The 18168-nt window shown below is 33.1% G+C and overlaps 1 protein-coding gene across 4 annotated transcripts; it reads left to right on the top strand.

The window, feature by feature from the left end:
• The first annotated feature begins 1398 nt into the window (after positions 1-1398).
• On the top strand, positions 1399-16826 carry LOC149065823 (esterase OVCA2). Of its 4 annotated transcripts, XM_089253883.1 has the most exons (9): positions 1465-1692; positions 4952-4974; positions 6890-7068; positions 7833-7899; positions 8806-8868; positions 9989-10104; positions 13965-14043; positions 15204-15344; positions 15507-16826. In XM_089253883.1, the coding sequence occupies exons 3-9, from the start codon at positions 7063-7065 to the stop codon at positions 15647-15649; spliced, it is 615 nt and encodes a 204-aa protein (XP_089110009.1). In that variant the 5' UTR covers positions 1465-1692; positions 4952-4974; positions 6890-7062; the 3' UTR covers positions 15650-16826. The 4 variants fall into 4 exon arrangements, with proteins under 4 accessions (XP_089110011.1, XP_089110008.1, XP_089110009.1 ...); XM_089253885.1 differs by lacking the exon at positions 6890-7068 and having other exon boundaries at positions 1399-1692; positions 7829-7899; positions 15511-16347; XM_089253882.1 differs by lacking the exon at positions 6890-7068 and having other exon boundaries at positions 1427-1692; positions 7829-7899.
• The last annotated feature ends 1342 nt before the right edge of the window (positions 16827-18168 follow it).

Raw genomic sequence — 18168 nt, 5'->3', positions numbered from 1 at the left:
CGTCACGTCTCGTGTGAAAGGAGAACAATTATTTCCGTGCGGAGGATCTTCCGTATGTTAAATCCTCAGTACAGACGAATCCGTAGCGTGTGAAAGGAGCGTATGGCCAATACAATTCCTATCATATACCATAGACCTATTTGTTTTGGAAAAAGTGATAAGCTTGTCAACTAATCAGCTTGTCAATTCAATTTTTTTAATGATTTTTTTTTCGAAAGAAATTTCCTAATCACGCCATTCATGGCCATATATCAGTGCTTTTCAGCAATTGGCCGAGAACCCCCTTGATTGGTCACCTAGGCCATAGTTTCTTAAAATTTTCATCCCATCGCCCTCTTCTTTCCAGAAGATTTTCTACGGTCCAGACACCGTAAGACGGTGATTGGCTGAAGCACATGACAGACATTACGTCACACTGTCAGCTGTAAATAGAGAATAAAAAGAAAAATAGAGAAAATATATAAATAATAGTGGAGGGGTATATTATTTAATATATAAATAATATACCCCTCCACCTTTTTTAATATATAAATTATTTGAAAATTGCACACATTAGAATAATCATTCATTGCAAGTTTTGTCTATAGAAGACAGATTGCAGCATCTGAACACAGACATGCATGAAATTTACATATATCCATAAGGTTCCACAAAACAGTAAGTATAATTCCGACATAGCCACCTCTCTCTTCGGAAGTTAAATGGTACTAGATTGCCTCTGTGGTGATAAGACCGGGGCTGTGTACGGTTGGTTAAATAAAGTCTGGTTGCCAGGACCGTCTTAAGAGTATTATGGGCCCCGGGCCAAGTGGTTTTTCTGAGTCCCTACCTGGCAAATTCTTGAAAATTTCAAACAGATCTCACTTTTGTGAGGCCCCTCTTCTCTTGAGGCTCCCGGGCCGTGCCCGGGTGGGCCCATGCGTTAAGACGGCACTGCTGGTCGCCCCTTCTTGCTACGACTTTGTTTTGGAATACATCCCGCCGATCCCCTCACTGACCTCCAGTGGTCCGCGCAGGGTCGCACACTTTGTGAGCTAGGGCAAGCATGCATTTTGGTGCCCCCGAATAATGTAGAAGGAGCAATTGAAAGGTGAACTCGGCTCCCGGGACACCAGACCCACCTGCTTTCCCCTAGTTTCGGCCCTGGATCCACGGACCACCTTTTGAAATCGATTGCTACAGATCATAGAGAAAAAAAATATATATACATTTCTTTTTTTTCAAAACTCATTAAAAAATTTTTATGAGTTAATTAAAACAGCATATATAAAATTGTTTTATTTCAATTTGCTCCTTATGCTATCCACCCGCCCCATCGCATCCGACTTAAAGGCTTCCGACTGCGTTTGATTCTTTTTGAAACACCCTGTATATAGATTTCTTTCTTCCATGATAGATGGCGCCAAGTTGTACCTATCTGCACGTGCTATGGTCCACGCTGTCCCAACTCTGTGTTTACGACTCGCTCGTTGTTGATTGCCGTCGAACCGATCAGCTGATATATGGATGGCTCTTATGGGGTTAAACCGTGATTTAAATTGTCCACGGAATAATTAACAAAATATGAGTGTCATAGGAAAGAAGCGAAACGTGATTTTGTTTTGTATTGAAGTTTTTGAAGGAAACTAGAACTCCATCTTTTATTTGGAGAAATGAAATTAACCATTGGACATGGAAGATAGAAAACTAAAAGTATGCAGTTTAAATTTTTGTATAGATTTTTTATTCAATGAACAGTTGTACTAATTTTAATTTCATGCCGAAAGCATGCATATACCGGCATTTCAAGCATGCCGGTAATAGAAGATCGAAATTGTGTCAGTTTGTTGAATTGGCTCTTTCAAGTTAGTCAATACTCAATAGTTAAATACAAATGCCACAACATGTAAGCGCTGAGCAGTGCCGTCTTAATGGCCCACCTGGGCATCTGAAGAGGGGGGGGGGGCACCACAAAATGAGATCTGATTGAAATTTTCGAGAATTTGCCTAGTAGGGCCTCAGAAAAATCACTTGGTCTGGGGGCCCATGATACTCTTAAGAGAGGCCTGACGCTGGGGCCATTTGAGCCCATCCCAATAATTTAGGAAAAACTATGCAATGTACCCTCCCCTCTTCTGTATATTCGTTTAAGTCCCGTACGGCCTGTATACAGGACGATTAGCAACTTTCAACCCTCTCAATGTTTTCTTCATATTGCACCTCTGCCACAGCAGCCAAAATGCCCTAGGAGGTAGCTGAAAAAAAGATGCCCATAAAAAATATGGATGTCAAATACATAAAAAATACAGCAACCCCAAATAAAAGCAATTATTGCGAAAGAAACAAATAATTATATGATATAATAATGCATCACCCATAAAAAAAGTTGTGTAGGAGCCTACAGTAAAGCCTTGTTAAGTTGTCACCCTTAATAAGTTGTCATTCCGGTTAAGTCATCATTTTTCTTCGGTCGTTTTTCTCCTGTTCAGCTTTCGTAGGTAACAATGTTATTAAACCCTCATTTACTTGTCGCTAACTTAAGGAGGGTGTCACTAAGGCGTAGGAGGGCAATATACCAGTGTATTTTACCATAATAAGTTAAATACTAAAAGCTTGAAAAAAAGTTAGAATTTTGTTTGTTTTTTCTTTTGTAATCAATAAATTTTGTTGATCTTGTAATTTTAATTCATATTTTAATAAATGTTATAATGCTTTAAATTTATACAATTTTCACAATACAGTAGAACCTCCATTATCCGAACACATTGGGACCAAAGGATGTTCGGAAAATCGATTTCAAAACTAATTTGATAACGCAAAGGAAAAAGTTGAAATTCATCAACAAATTATAACCCACCCCCCATAACAACTGTTTTGTTGTCAAGAAGACGCACACCTCCCTCTCATTTAAGGCACATCCATAGGATTAAGATGAATTCAAAAGATAGCAGATGAATCTGCTTCTATTCACGCGTTTGTTTGCTTGTCAATCAATTATAACTACATAAACTATACCCACAAATCTGCCCATACTTACATCTATAGCTCACACAGGTACAATATGTACAATAGTTTGGAAATGGATTATTGTACAATAGAAGGAAGCTATCGAGTTGGGAGATAAGAGATTCAAGTTCCAAGAAAATACCAACTGTTGAGCATTATTAACTGTAGAAAACTAAAAATGAGTTAGGTTGAAAAGGTGTTAGGTTGACCGAGTTGTTCAGAAAAAAATTGATGTTTGGATTAATGAGATTCTACTGTATTGCACATTGAAACTGGTGGCACTTTGCTTAAGTTGTAATTTCACTTAAGTCGTCATAATTTTTCAATAGCATGAGTGATGACTTATCAAGGTTTTATTGTATTTGTCTTAAGTATGAACAGTTGACTCATCCCTTTACAAGCATCATATTTCTCTTGACATTTGTTCTTGTGACACCACAAGCTGGAGTTGTCCTTTACTAATTAATGCTTGTGTCCCCTTGTTGCAGCACTCAAATGACATATATTACTAACTTGTGGTTCATTCTATACCCTGTTGAAAATTTTAAACACTTCGATCATATCCTCCCAACACCTGCGTTCTTCCAATGTAAACATATTTAAAAAATCAAGTCTCATCATAGCTCAAGCCCAGTGTGCCAACAAGAGCACATGTAGCTCTCTTCTCTGCATCCCCGACATCTCAGAGATGTAGAGTTAGTATTCTAGGGTTAAATGCTTTAAAATTCGAAATAGGCCTAATGATAATATGCACTCACCTTAGAAATGGATGAGTTCGTAATGTGATAACTGGTAACTGAGTGTAAACAGAAAAATAAGTGTTGATGCAATGGCACACCACCTTTATATAGAGGGAAAACCATAGCAGTCACTGCAAAACTGGTCTGACTGGTCTGACAGTTGAAAGAGTCAAGGCTTTGGTTTGTGGCGATATATGACCGGAGTTGGTGTACAATAAAGTAGGCTTTGGTTTTAGGTGACATTGTATGGAAATGGAAGAAACGACCTCTAGCGCCGAAACAGGAAAGGTCAAGGCTGTTGGGACCAACTCATGAAGTCATGTAGGAATAGCAACGATCCTTGAAATTTGGATAATTCTGGTTGTTAGGATTACTGGAAACAGGAATGAAAAACAAAAGCAGGAGTGTCTGCAGCCACCCACACCTTAACACAAATACATCTAAATAGCACATTTCCTTACATAAATAATGATGTCAGTTTATATATATATATTAGATCAGGCCACTCTGTCTTGTACCCTGGGTTGGGGGCTGCTTCCCCCCCTCCCCCCCCCCCCGGTATCACTGGAAGGATCACTTTAGGAGAATGTGAAGAGACTTTTTAAGAATGAAAGTATTACACAATGGTTTTAAATCCTCTGTGCATATTCATGAATTATTGGGATGCCTCATTGTGACCCGAATCCCCAGGTTCCTGTGCCTATGTACAGAGACAAATTTATGGTTTTGCTGCCTGTGGGCTATATGAATTTGGTCACCCTTTACCTAAGTCTGTCTAATCTCTACTTTTTCTTGACTCCTGATTTCTTAAAGTGCTTAGTAAAAATTTTTTTGATGAATAAATAATTGAGGTAAACAAATGAAACATAAAAAAACATAAAATAAATGAAACAAAAAAAACATAAAACAAGTGAAACAAAAAAAACATAAAACAAATGAAACAAAAAAAACATAATTGAGGTAGAAATACATGGTACATAAAAGATTAAAAACAGATAATTGGGCTGTTAAATATCCTCTAGCCCAATTTTTCACCCCTTTCTTAGGATCTGTGTAGTCTAGTCCCATATACTTATGAAAAGTGAGCTGCAGCTGCATTAATTTGTTGATTATCAAATAGAAATTTTTTTCCAGAGATTCATATATGTGTATTGCACTGAATGTTTTTAATTATTTTTTAAATCACATGATATAAAAATAAATTGAATTTTTATTTCATTTCTCAGATTCTCTGTCTGCATGGATACAGGTAGGATTTCATTATTGTGATTTATTTTGTGAAGCAAATTTTCTTAGTTAAGGGTACCAGATTCAGAAACTGAGAAAGGAGGACACATGCACTCTTGGTGACATCACTTTTCCTAATTTTATAATAGATGGCACACCACTATAGTGGCAATAAAAAGAAAATCCTTGAGAACTTGAGACCACTATTTCCTATGTTTCTGAATGCAAGAGGTATAAGGTGGCCACCAAAAGATGCTCTCTGGCCTTATGGGACCTTCATCATGAAAAGAGAGAGTTCATTCTTCAGCTGAGAGAAATGTGGGGGGGGGGGCGAAAATAAACATCCACCAGGGTTTCTGCTGGAGTTTCTTTCCCCCTATTTCTCCCTATATTGAAGAATGAACCTTTTCTTCTCGGAGATGAAGGCCATTCAATGTCAGAGGCCATCTTTCCGCGGTCAGACTATAACACCCCTCTCTCAAGGGCATCTTAATGGCATCAGAGGACCACTGGGCAAAGTGATTTTTTCTGGGGGGGGGGGGCCTACCTGGCCAGAAATATGTGCTACCCAATTTACGTACCCACCGTCAAAAATTTGACCAGATCTAATTTTCATGAGTCCCTTTCTGCCCATGAGGCACCCTGGCACAGCCTGGGGAGGAGAGCATGCATTTAAGATGGCACTGACCTCCCTCCCCACTTTTGTTTCTCGCTTTAGCTGTTGGTGAGCAAATTGGTATTCTCAAAATGAATGTTGCAGATTTCTTCTTTCAGAGCTGTTTTTCGGACAGTCTTTTTCATATTGTCCTGGAACAAGCTGGGTTGTGGTTAGAGTAGCATCTACCCTGCTTAAATGCAACTGGCATACTTGTATTCCAGATATTTCTATGGGTGAGTTGTAAAAGTGTGTGAACATTTGGAAAAAAACATACAAACACCCGTGTCAAGGAAGAGATAAATGTTTCAGAGTAAAAAAAAAAATTCCCCCAACTCAAAAAGAAAAGAAAATTCCAGAATCCGAAAAAGGAGGGCAAATTTTCTAAAATGTAGGAAGATACTTAAAATGACATCAAAATGGAGGACATATCCTCCTACAAGAGGACATTTGGTAACCCTACTTAAAGTACAGGTCAATACTACAACTAGATAACTTGAAAATTCATGATTTCTTTTTAAGCATAAACATGGGCATGCACAAGGGAAGAGTTGGGGTTTTACCTCCCTTACCCCAGCCAAGATTATAGTAGTGTTATTTTGCAGTAAAAAACAAATGCCAACCCCACCAGAAGAAAAAAAGAATCCCCCACCTTGGGAAAATCCTATGTATGCCTATGAGTACAAAAAAAAATAAAGCACCTTGACGCAGTCTTTTTGATGAGCTACAATCAGGAAATCCATAATGCAAGTCCAAGTAGATGTATATTTTTTGTTTCTTCCAATTGTAGGTAATGTTAAAAATCACTTCTTTCTGTGTTCCAATGCATTTTTCGCAAAACATCTGAATTTAGTTATACTTTGTTGTATTCACCCAATGACATATAAAGCGATTGAAAATTTTTTAAATCTAATAATTCATTAAATAATGGTGTTAGAAAAATCTAGTTTCACACAAAAATGATTGGAATGAAGCTGGATTTTGTGTGAATGAAATTAAATTTTATTGCTTGACTAACAGCAATAGCATTGTAAGGTGGATACTGAAAACCACAACTATAGTATTTTTAGTTTTGGTTCAACTTAAACCAAACTTTTTTCAATCTTCAGATCTTTCCTATCTAACAGAAGAAGCATCCCTTCTTCTGTTAGACTCGCTAACCCCTACACGTATAGACATGTTTTGCTTGTTTACTCTCTATATTTTCCTTTCATGTGTCTTTATATTTACATTTCATTTAATCATTTAATGTTTGCTGAATTTTTTAAATAAATATGTGTAGGAAAACAGCATCCAGTCCAGGAATGAAGTTATTCCTACAGTGTCAATCCGCACATTTTTTGTATTCGCATCCACCAGATGGCATCGGTATAAATTTTTAGCTTGTGCCTTATGTGAACTGCCTACTCTACACAACATAATGCAACCAAATTTGATGCTATCTGTTGGCCGGAAATGCAAGTATTTTGACAATAAAATTTTCTAAATCACTTTTCATCCCAGTTATTTTTGGGAAAACTGTTTCTTTCTAACATCATTATTTGATGGATAATGAAATTTAAAAATGTTTTTACTTTTCGATCGCCCATTATATACTGTTGTAAAATCATTTTTCATTGCTGTGGCTTCTAAATGTGTCATAGCAAATAATTCAAAATTATTTTTTTTAATAATTTACAATTTAAACATTTTTACAAAGATGACAATGCTATAGGTTGAATAATATTTTACTTTATAATTATACGTGACTGCTCTGAAATTCAGTGTGTACTAAAAAAATAAAAAATTTAATTGCGTGGTAGGCCAGGTCGATAAGATACTTGCCTAAATTACCAAAGGATGTTTAGGGGTGTCACAAGTTCGATATCTAGATCATCCTTGTCAGAAACTTTCCTGACACATTGGTACAACAGAAACGGCGACATGACCACAGAAAAAGATTGCTACTGCAGGGAGTCCCACACCATGGGGGTTGGGTTAGAGGTTGGGGTTAGCATACCAACCTCTCAGTGAGTATAAAAAAACCCGTTCAGAATCATCAATAAGTTGTAGGTCCTAATCTAATTAGCCCTCGTGTGCAGAAAATGACAGTGATGTGACAAAAAGGATCAATGATAAAAAAATTGCAAACGTGAACATGACAGATTTTGACTGAATTTTTTTAAGCAATGTATAATCATTTCCCATTCAGTTTAAATTCAAAATAATATTCTCAATACAGGCAGGACAGTGAAATGTTTCGAAGTAAGCTTGGAGCTTTCCAAAAAGGCATGAAAAAAATTGCAGATCTTGGTAAGATATATATATTTTTTGAATATTTTTGAAATGCAACTAGATTGTTTCTCTAAATGAAGAGACGTGTTAACACTAGAAGGACAAAACCTATTATTTTCACTGTTTTTAATCCTCTAGCTCCATTTCGATAATGGAGCTAGATTGTTTATAATGTTGAAATTTCACTACTTTTCCTGAAAATACAGAAACATTATGCTGTCCAACTATCGTTAGTTTATAAATTTTATTTTTCGTCAGTTATAAATATACTAAGTATTTTTTAGTTTTACATAACAGTCAAAGCTGAATCTTCTATTTCTCTGTTTCATGTCTTTTTCATCTTTAATATTATGCATATCTTTCATATAGTTACTTTAATGTAAATTTCTCTAAATAATCATTTTCTTTTTTTCCCTCTAAGTTTTCACATTTATGCAGTTCTTCAGATTAACCAGTCATCTGATTATTTAGATTCTCAGTGTCACTAGGTATTTAAAGTGGTAAGAATCATGGTTTTTTCCTTTTTTCTTTAAAAAGTGAGCTTTTGAAATTTGTTTTTGAATCACTTTTTTTAATTAATACAACATTGCATTCCCATATGGCCCACTGCTCTATATTAATCACCTATAAAACATTTAGGTCTACAGGCTACTTGCATCTTGATTCAACAAAGTTCCAATATGTTCAGGCATACCAGAGTGTAGAATATCCAAAGACAAAATTTGCATGATGGCTTTATTATAAGTCACCATGCAAATTTTACCCACCATCAGAGTGAACCACCATGATATGCACGCATGTCATGTCTAGATGACTGGTTAATCCAAGAAAATGAAGAATTAGGGAGTTTATAGTGTTAAATGTGTAATGTTTTCTGTTTAAAAAAAAATTTCTGATATTTTTGACCGAAAGTTTTCATTCTAGTTTTTGTTGATGCTCCTCATGTTATTATTGATGAAGAACCCGGACCTATGGAATCAAAATCTGGTAAATTTTTCTTCATTTCATTTTTTGTGGGGAAATTATTCTTCATTGAATAACAATGTATGGTATGGCTATGTTTCCTTACTTATTTTTGAAGGAAAAATATGAAGAAAAAACAAAAAGCCATTTATCAAGTGATTGACAAGAACCTAAAAACCAATGTTGGTGTCTTGGGTTAATGCAAAGGCTCTGAAACAGTAAGCCAATTCACCCTATGGGGCGTTGATCAGCTATTGAGGGGAAAGCAATGGCATGTGCCATTGAGTAGATTTACAAATGGTATGATAGTTTATTAAAACATGTACTTATTCCCTATATTATATATAAGTTGTTTAATAATTTAGATTATTACTGTTCTTGACACCCTGTTGTTAACATTCATGAAGATTATAGGTGATATATGTTTGTTTTTTGTTGCCAATGTTTCTTTGTGGCTGATTTGTGCAAGTGAAAGGATACTTTTCTTATGGCCTTTTGTACTTTCCTTACCAAATGCATGACAAACATTAAACACATGTTTGAAAAAAAATATTATACACTGTACACTTTCGTTTGTAAAACCAGCATGGAACTTCAAAATATAGATTCTTAAGAATAAAATTAGTTACCATGATTTATGTCTTGGCTCACTCATATTTGAGCATGTATATAAGTCTACATGCACAATACATAAGCTTACACATCCTAGATCAGCGGTTCTCAACCGGTGCTCCATGTGCACTTCCCAGGGGCTCTGCGGCCACTTGAGGATAATAAAATAAATCAATAAATTTGATAAACAAACAAAAAAAGGCCTAAAGGGTACTGCCATATAAATAGTATACTAAAAAGGGCTCCACCATAGAAATTATACACTGAAAAGGGCTCCGCAAGTCAGAAAATGTTGAGAACCACTGCCCTAGATTATCAAGAATTCTTCATTATTTTTACAACACTGGTTTATAGTTATCACCAAAACTGTAGAATTCAGTATTAATATCAATAAACATGTTACAAATGTACTTAAATGTATGTTATTCATCTGTGATGGCAAAAAATATGTATTGTCAGTGAATCTAAAAAAGCCAAATGATTAATAAAAGTGAATACATTAAAACAATTGTAATGAAAAATCTATTTTAAGGTCGTAGTTGGTGGTTCACAACGATGAATGGACAATTTGATTCTTCCAAGCCCTCAGCAATTGCAAATGGTATTAATGAATCAATAGAGAAAGTCAGGAGTTTTCTTAAATCTGAGGTACATTTGATTTTATTGTTTTATTATTTTCCTTTTTTTTAATATATTCTAAAATTTTCATTTTTCTCTTTAGATTTTCAATTAAAAAGTGATTTAGTTTGACACAAAAAAACGATCAAAATGATGTATTAACTGGATAAACTCTCAAATTCATTAGAGGTATATTAACATTACAAATTGTAAAATTAGAGAGAAAAAAAGTATAAACTATAAAATCAGATTTGATGAGTAAATAACATTAATGATGTGTAAGTAAACATTGCCATTGTGACAATAGCAATTTGCATGACGTATAATTATTTTAGAAAATGCTAATAAAGACTTATACCACAGACATAGATCTTGAACATAGAAAGTGAAAATATTAATATTTGCAATTTTTTGATATAATACAGTAACTATTTTTAAAAACTGCTGGCTCTGTTTCATTATTAACTCAGGTTTATTACATCAGAATTAATCTCAAAATATTTCCAGCAATTGTGTTAAAGTTACTGAATCAAACATTAAAAGTTGTATGATAAATCTTTAATTGATACTTTAGTTGGTGAAAATTCTACTTGACCCTCTAGGGTCAGGTAATTTTTTTTTATATTTTTCTGTTTAAAAGATGCAGTAAATTGTATTTGTTATTTCGAATCAAAATATAAATTTTACAGAGAAAATATGAAAAGAAAAGAAGGCAGTAAATTTATCGTTTACAAATACAACAAGTATTTGTATTTGTAATCTTTATTTATGTATTTCCTTATTCTTGCATGTTGTGTGGTTATCAATAAAAATATCATGCATGAATATAAGTGTTACATGATATACAGATTCTTAAAAATCAGGTACAGAATGATAATTGTTAAGATGAAAGGAATGTGATTGAATAAAGATAAAGAGTTTTAGGGAAGATCAGTGTGATGATCAGTGTTTCTCAAACTTATTCCGTCTGGTAAAACCTTCTGATCTAAAGTATTTGCTATATATGAATTGACATCATCATCATGCCCCCAGACTTTCAAGTCTATCTCCGCCTATGATTGCACCTTTCTTTTTTAAAAAAATTCTCATCACGCCTCCCCTCCCTGGAAGTGACTTTAAAAATCCATTCCACATAAAAAATTAAAAGTTGCAGTGATGAATTTCAATTTTTTTGCATAAAGGTTACAGTAAACTTCATTAAAAATTTAAAAAATTAAATTTGAATTATAAAATCATAATTCACACGTGCACATATTCACATTGATTGCAGTCAAAGTAATATTCGCATCAGACTTAAAAAATATCTATTAATAATAAAATTATTTTTAAAAAAGCACACACAAGTAGCACACTACAAATAGCAATCCTAATGGGAAAGGTGCATGTGATCTGCCATCATTATTTATTAATGCTGGACTATATTTTACTAAGCCGCATTCTCGAATTTCCACTATCTAATATTTATAGTTGATTTTAATTTTTGTCAAAAGATTTGTGACTACATTGAAACATCTCTCACCTGAAAAATTTTGTTCTGCATTAAAACCTCTCAATAACAGACCCTCATGGCAATATAATTTTCTCCGCTAACAATGAGTGTCTATTAATGGATAGTAAAATTTTATTTTACACACATGGTGGATCCCAACGCATGGTCGATTTAACTGTTCTTTTTTGACATGAAGCATAGAGTAAGGTGTTGATGAGTTGAGTTAATGGATACCTTCATTGATGATAAAATTCGGCTAATCCTCATTACTCAAGTTCAAGCAAAGCCACTTGCACCTGGTTCAGTTTGAAATATTTTTTAAATGGAATTCTGTGATGCAAACTACTCAGTGATTTTGATTTGATAATAGCCCACCTAGAAATATGCACTATCCAATTCACAATATACTATACAACTATAATTAGTGTTGTTGTAATGTACTAGATATGCAATCATGTATAGATATACTCTCTGATGCATGGATCATCAACCGAATCTGCTGCTTTATGACTTTTTCCCCTGATCAGAGATCAACTCCGATCGGACATGAATCCCAGCTTTTTTGTGGCTTTTTGTTTTTTTTAATCACTAGAATACTGCCAAAAATTATTTTAGTTTTGTCTGGATTGTCAATTGGATTTTTACCAATACTGTACGTTCACAATTTACAATCCCTACCCTGTTAAAGAAGGAACCAACAATAAAGGCAAATAAGGAGGAAAGTCATGCCTTTGTAAAGTATTCCTACACGCTATGGATGTCATCTTCAAAGGATGAATATAACCACTCTCAATGCTGACTGGGGACCCCACTTGGCTTGATTACCAAATTTAAGCATATTGGAAAAAATACATCACTTCAAGTAAGACGCCGTGGTCAGAATAAAGTCTTTCATGTAGTCACTCTGACCATGGCCTACTTTTCTCATATAAGCAAAATTGGTCATTAGGTACATAATAATTCATTTTGATTAGTAATAAGAAATAACACTAATAAATGATTTGAACTTGAAATGTTCAACAATAAAGTTTGTGAAAAAAATCAAGATTTAATCATTAAAATAAAATTATTATTTGAAATTATCAAACAAGCTGCTTGTAAGACATTCATTGTTCTTTTGAGTAAATTCTGAAAAAAATTTGAATGTAAGTATTTTCTTATTATATTATCGTATTTTCTGTTGTTATTTCGGATGTGAACGGTTCCACAGAAGAAAATGGAGTTTTGCCAAGATATATAACAAGATAATGAACAAATAAAAAAAAGAAAACATCTGATATTTTATTTTCTTAATTTCCTGTCCAAAACATTATCCAAGTATTTCGCGCTGGATAGCCAAAACATTTGGACTCAAGTCACAGAGGTTCTAATTCCTGTCTTGCCCAGGACCTCCTCGTATCTAGGTCGGGCTCTGGCTATCTGTCATTTATCTTTCAAATCACCAGTGTTACTTCGATATTATTTAGGTCCATATTTTAAGAAAATGTAATTTTGCATAATTTCAAACACAGGACTCTCACTTATTTCTTGATTAAAACTGGCAAGCATCAATGGGGGGGATCATAGCAATTGATTATTTTCTTTTACATATAATTCTGAATGAATCTCATTGAATATTTACCATTGTTTTATTAACATATCAGAAGTCTCATTAAATTGCAACAAATTTAAACTTTCAGCTCAAACATTAAAAGAAAAAATTCAGATGAAACCATGCTAATTAAACGTCAAAAAACAATCAAAAAATCTTTTGAGAGAGATATTGATTGATAATATAATTACAGTCGAATCTGATTATAACAAACTCCAAGAGACCGGAGAAATCGCTTCATTATAACGCAATTTTGTTGTAAAGGAATTCCAGTTTTTGTATTGTTCCAGTGTAAATTTATCTGGGGGATTAGAAAAGTTTTCGTTAAAACGAGATTTTTGCTATAACGTTATTTGTTAAAGCGGGATTCAACTTTATACCATTGAGTAATACTATTAATGTACTGCGTACTTAAAAATGAGTCAATTTTGAATTGAGTTGAATCAATCTTAAAAGGTTGTGCGAAAAAATTCCCTTTTTGAAGGAAAAATACTACATAAATCACCGTAAAAAATTTTCAAGTCAAAAAAATAAATTTTTTACTAAACTGACACCATCGCGAGAAGAAATGCATATACAATACAATACAATACAAATAATATGATGTGGAAGGAGTGTGTATCCCCTATCTGTATATTCCTCAGAATATTTGGGGGAAGAAATGATGCGTGTTTTCAGAGATAGGGCCAAAATTTCACTTTTATCCTTATATTGTCATAATCAGTGCACATATGGATAGCGTTCTTTATAATTGCGTGACTAAATGATCAGATTTTTTTTTTAATGTAATCTGTTTCTTTCTAATGAAAGGGTCCTTTTGATGGACTGCTGGGTTTCAGTCAAGGAGCTGCATTTGTTGCCCTTCTCTGCTGTCTCAAAGAACAAGAAGGTAGGATAATGTCAAATAATTTTCATAATAGAGTCTTGCTCCCATGAAATAATAACTAATATAACTGATACAAGAATTTTCTGTTTGTCCACTTAATAAATACAGTAAAACCTACTCAAGACAGACACATTGTGAAAGAGGAAAAGCTATCAAATAAGATTAAAAATAGTCATGTCAATGATAAGTGCTTTTTAACTTTAAACTATGGGGAAACCTCTTTAAGATGAACACTGTCTAATACAGAAACTGAGGTCATATATTTGCTGTGTGTTAGTTGTATGGTTTGCGTGCTAGTCTTTGGCTGTGCAGGTCTGGGTTTGAATTCTAGTTTGGGCATGAATGTGCTTATAACTGATTCTAACATTTTCTTTGGGCATGTCCCACAGATCTCTTGGAAGACCATAAAAAATTACATTTGTAGCAGCGCAAATAAAGCAGTGGAGACCATGGTTTGAATAGAGATCCACAAAATACATTTCTAAGACACTATGGTTCTTTTTTAAAATCCCACTTCTTCACTTATTCAAAATATAATGCAATGGAGATGCACAAACATAATAATCTAAAAAAAAACAAAAAAAACTTGGATTACGTAAAACCTGGTACTTTATTTTGCATGGATCAAATTTTTTAAAAGTGGAACAAGAGATCAGTTTGGAAATATTTATGAAACCAAAATTATTGTTTAAATTATTCATCAGTATGCAATCTATCATTTTGATTTCAAGAAAATCTGAGTGTGACACAATTTGATTCCATAAATTTTAATTTTTGTTATATCGCTAATGCACAATGCAAAAAATTGGAAAAAATAATAATATAACATTAAAATAAACACAACCAAATTTTTCAGTTATTTTAATTATGGTTGATAAACTAGTTCACATATATATTCTGGTCAAATGATCACATATCCACTCAAAAAGACAATAATTAAAAAAAATTCTTCAGTTTTTTGGGTAATGAGGGTTTTGCAGTAATCATTTACTTATTATTCTAATGCTGTGCTATTAGTATACTGTTCTGGTATTTAGGCTAAATTAAAAATTTCCTTAACACACTTACTGTAACTATTTTTACATTTTTTCTTTTATAGACATGCATTTCCTGTTTGAAAAACGACAATTTTACTATGTTACATTTTTCTCTCCTTCAATTAGATTTTCAAGAATACTTCAAATTTGTAATCCTCATAGCAGGATTTAGGAGCCCATCAATCAGCCATCAAAAAATCTATTCTGTATGTTCAAAATTGCCTTCTTTACATATTATAGGTGAAGAAGATAAAGTTATTTCTAAAGGTGAAATCTTAAAACTTATTTTATCATGCATAGCACAGAGTGAAACAATAGTAGTTTAGTAGGCATTTGACATGCCTACTAAAAGATTTCTTTATTTTCTATGGTTTACTTAGGTTATTCTTCGAGTTTCTATGGTTATTCACTCACACATTTATTTTCCAGATAGAAGTCAGGAGCTATTGAAGAATTTCGAAGATCCATTATGCATCTATCATGGTGGTGGTCATTTTCTTCCTTCAAAAGCAGATGTGAAGCAAAAATGCCAAGAATTTCTTCAGAATATGCAATCTAGATTGAAATATTAATTTTTATTTCGTCATGTTTTGTATATGCATTTTACTGGTACATTATTGTGATAGTGTTTCACATTTTTAAAATTAATGTTTTCAAAATTTCAGGGAGTAAGAATGAGCACTCATAAGTCATTCATAACACACAGTGTGTATCTGAAAAATTTAAAGTTGTGACCTACCACTAAGTCTAAAGCAGTGAACTCATTTAAAAAAATCAAATATGGAAGTTTTCCTCCTTCCTTAAATGTACGAAATGAAAAAGACAGATAAATACGTAATTTTAACATTAAAAAAAAATTGAAAGATTGAATATATTAGTATTAGTGCTTTTATTATATATTTATATTTTTCCCCATGTTAAATTTGTATGATTTTACCTTGAAAATGAGAAAATGAACATGATTCACAATAAATTATGTAAGCCTATACATGGCTTCTAATACAGCATCCCACCATAAGAGTTACCTTGCTTATTCTTCCTCTCTAGAAGCTGAAATTTTTTTTTAGATTTTAAAATTTTCTGCCTGTATTCAGAACAAGTGGCCACCATAAGCCATAAAGTCAATCAATTTACAGAAATCCTATAAAAGCATAATTACATATTATATTTTTAAAGTTTTTTAAAAAGTGTTTTTTATAATCTATTTTCTAATAAATAAAAAAAATTGTTTGCCTTTGCATTATCAATACATTTTTTGTTCTTTCTTGTTTCCATGTTTAAAATTTATTATGACATAAAAGATTTATTGTTATAGATTTCAATTTGCTCTAATCAGCATGTGCCATTTAATTAACTGCTTTAGTATTTGCTGAAATAATTACTGTACTCAGAAAAACTTTTTTTCATCACATATTATTTATATGAATAGTGAATTTTAATGTCTGTTTTGTTCCACACACAAAAACAAATATGTTCAAAAATACTTGCTTATGATCCGGATACTTAAAATGTAATTCACTGAACTGAGAAAGTTATAAGAAAAGAAAAACAGTTTTTATATTTCTCTTTTGTCAAAGTTCTAAATTGCCTTTTTGAAAATATTGAAAATAAAACCTTAAATAATCATTACATCAACTTGAGCCCCACAAGCGCAGATTCTCAAAATGTATTACAAACCCACTGTCATGTATTAATCATATGATTGCTTGACTTGAATATCATTAAAGCTTGGCATTTTAGTTGCAGAAATATTCTTCTGTTAAAAACATGTTTATAAGATTTAGGGGAGGGAACAAACTGGTTATTGAATACTTAATCCTAGAATATTAACTAAAAAAAGCTGATAAAACTGCATGTTAACTGCCTATGCGTCTACGTCTTAGTTAGTATTCTAGGATTAAAAATGACTTGCAAGGAAAGGGTCCAAAGGTGTCATCCTCAAAAAATTATGAAAAAATTAAAGTGCATTTTCATCTCACCCAGAAACACACAAAAAAACAAAAAAATTAAAGTCAGAGTTCAATTATTAAAGTCGCAAAAGTTATTAACAATTACAATAGTTGGCTACAAATCGCTTCTTGGCGATATCTATAAAAAAAGGGGGTGGAAATAAACTGAGGGGGAGAAAATAATAAAAAAAAGCGATGGGAGACAAAATAGCAATGCATATAAGCAAAAAATAATCTTTTTTAAAATTTAGCAGTTTTGTGCACGTTTCCTTTTTCCCTTTCCAGCTTCTCTCTTCTAGAAACCAGTTATTTCTCTTTTTTTTCTCCCTCTTTCTTTATGTATACTGTACCTGATCATGTGTTGTTTGAATGAAGTCACTAACACTAGAGCTGTGGGATTTTTTGTCATTCTTGGCCTCTATTTTGGCATTTAAATATTAATAACATTTTTTTTGAGTGACAATAATTCTGCCAAATATTTTTATATTTTTGTGCATATTTTAATGAGTATAATTAGTGGTAATTTTTTCAAACTTTTTGAAGATGACAGCTGTGGACCCTTTCCTTGTTAGTGTATCCCAGCGGTTCTCAACCGAAGCCCCACTAAAACAGTGAATTTAAAAAATATAATTATAAGTATTTTTGTTTAATAATAAAAATAAATCTATAACATTGATGAATAAATAAAAAATGGGTCTACAGGGATCCGCCACAGAAATTATATATCAGAAAGGGCTCCTCTAGTCAAAAAAAGGTTGAGAATCGCTGGTGTAGCCCATACAGGCCATCTCAAATTGTTTGCACGGCAGATATCTCTGTAACCGTTGACTTTCGAAATATACTTTCAATTACAAAAAGTTTTCAAATGATGTGCAGTTACTTAACATCTGAAAATTTGTTTGTGTCCACAGAAGTTGCAATGTTGGTTACCTGGAATATGGTTTGTATGTCTCTCGGAAACCTTTGCTGAAGTGGGGAAAATATCACGTTATTCAAAAACCCTCATTGTGCCAATTTGGTACTGTTCGACCTCCGGAGAGACCAGATGTGTGTGGGTGAAACCTAACCTCTTGCATGCGGGAGTTCAGTCTGTGCTATCTACTTTCCAAATAAGAAAAAACAATTGGTATTTTGGTGGATGT

The sequence above is a fragment of the Pholcus phalangioides genome, unplaced genomic scaffold, assembly GCF_987345545.1.
Source record: "Pholcus phalangioides strain wild (caught in Gottingen) unplaced genomic scaffold, Ppha-v1.0 ptg000039l_1, whole genome shotgun sequence".
Classification (NCBI taxonomy): domain Eukaryota; kingdom Metazoa; phylum Arthropoda; class Arachnida; order Araneae; family Pholcidae; genus Pholcus; species Pholcus phalangioides.
The sequence above is the reverse complement of the archived record's forward strand: the minus strand, read 5'-3'. Positions and strand labels throughout refer to the sequence as shown.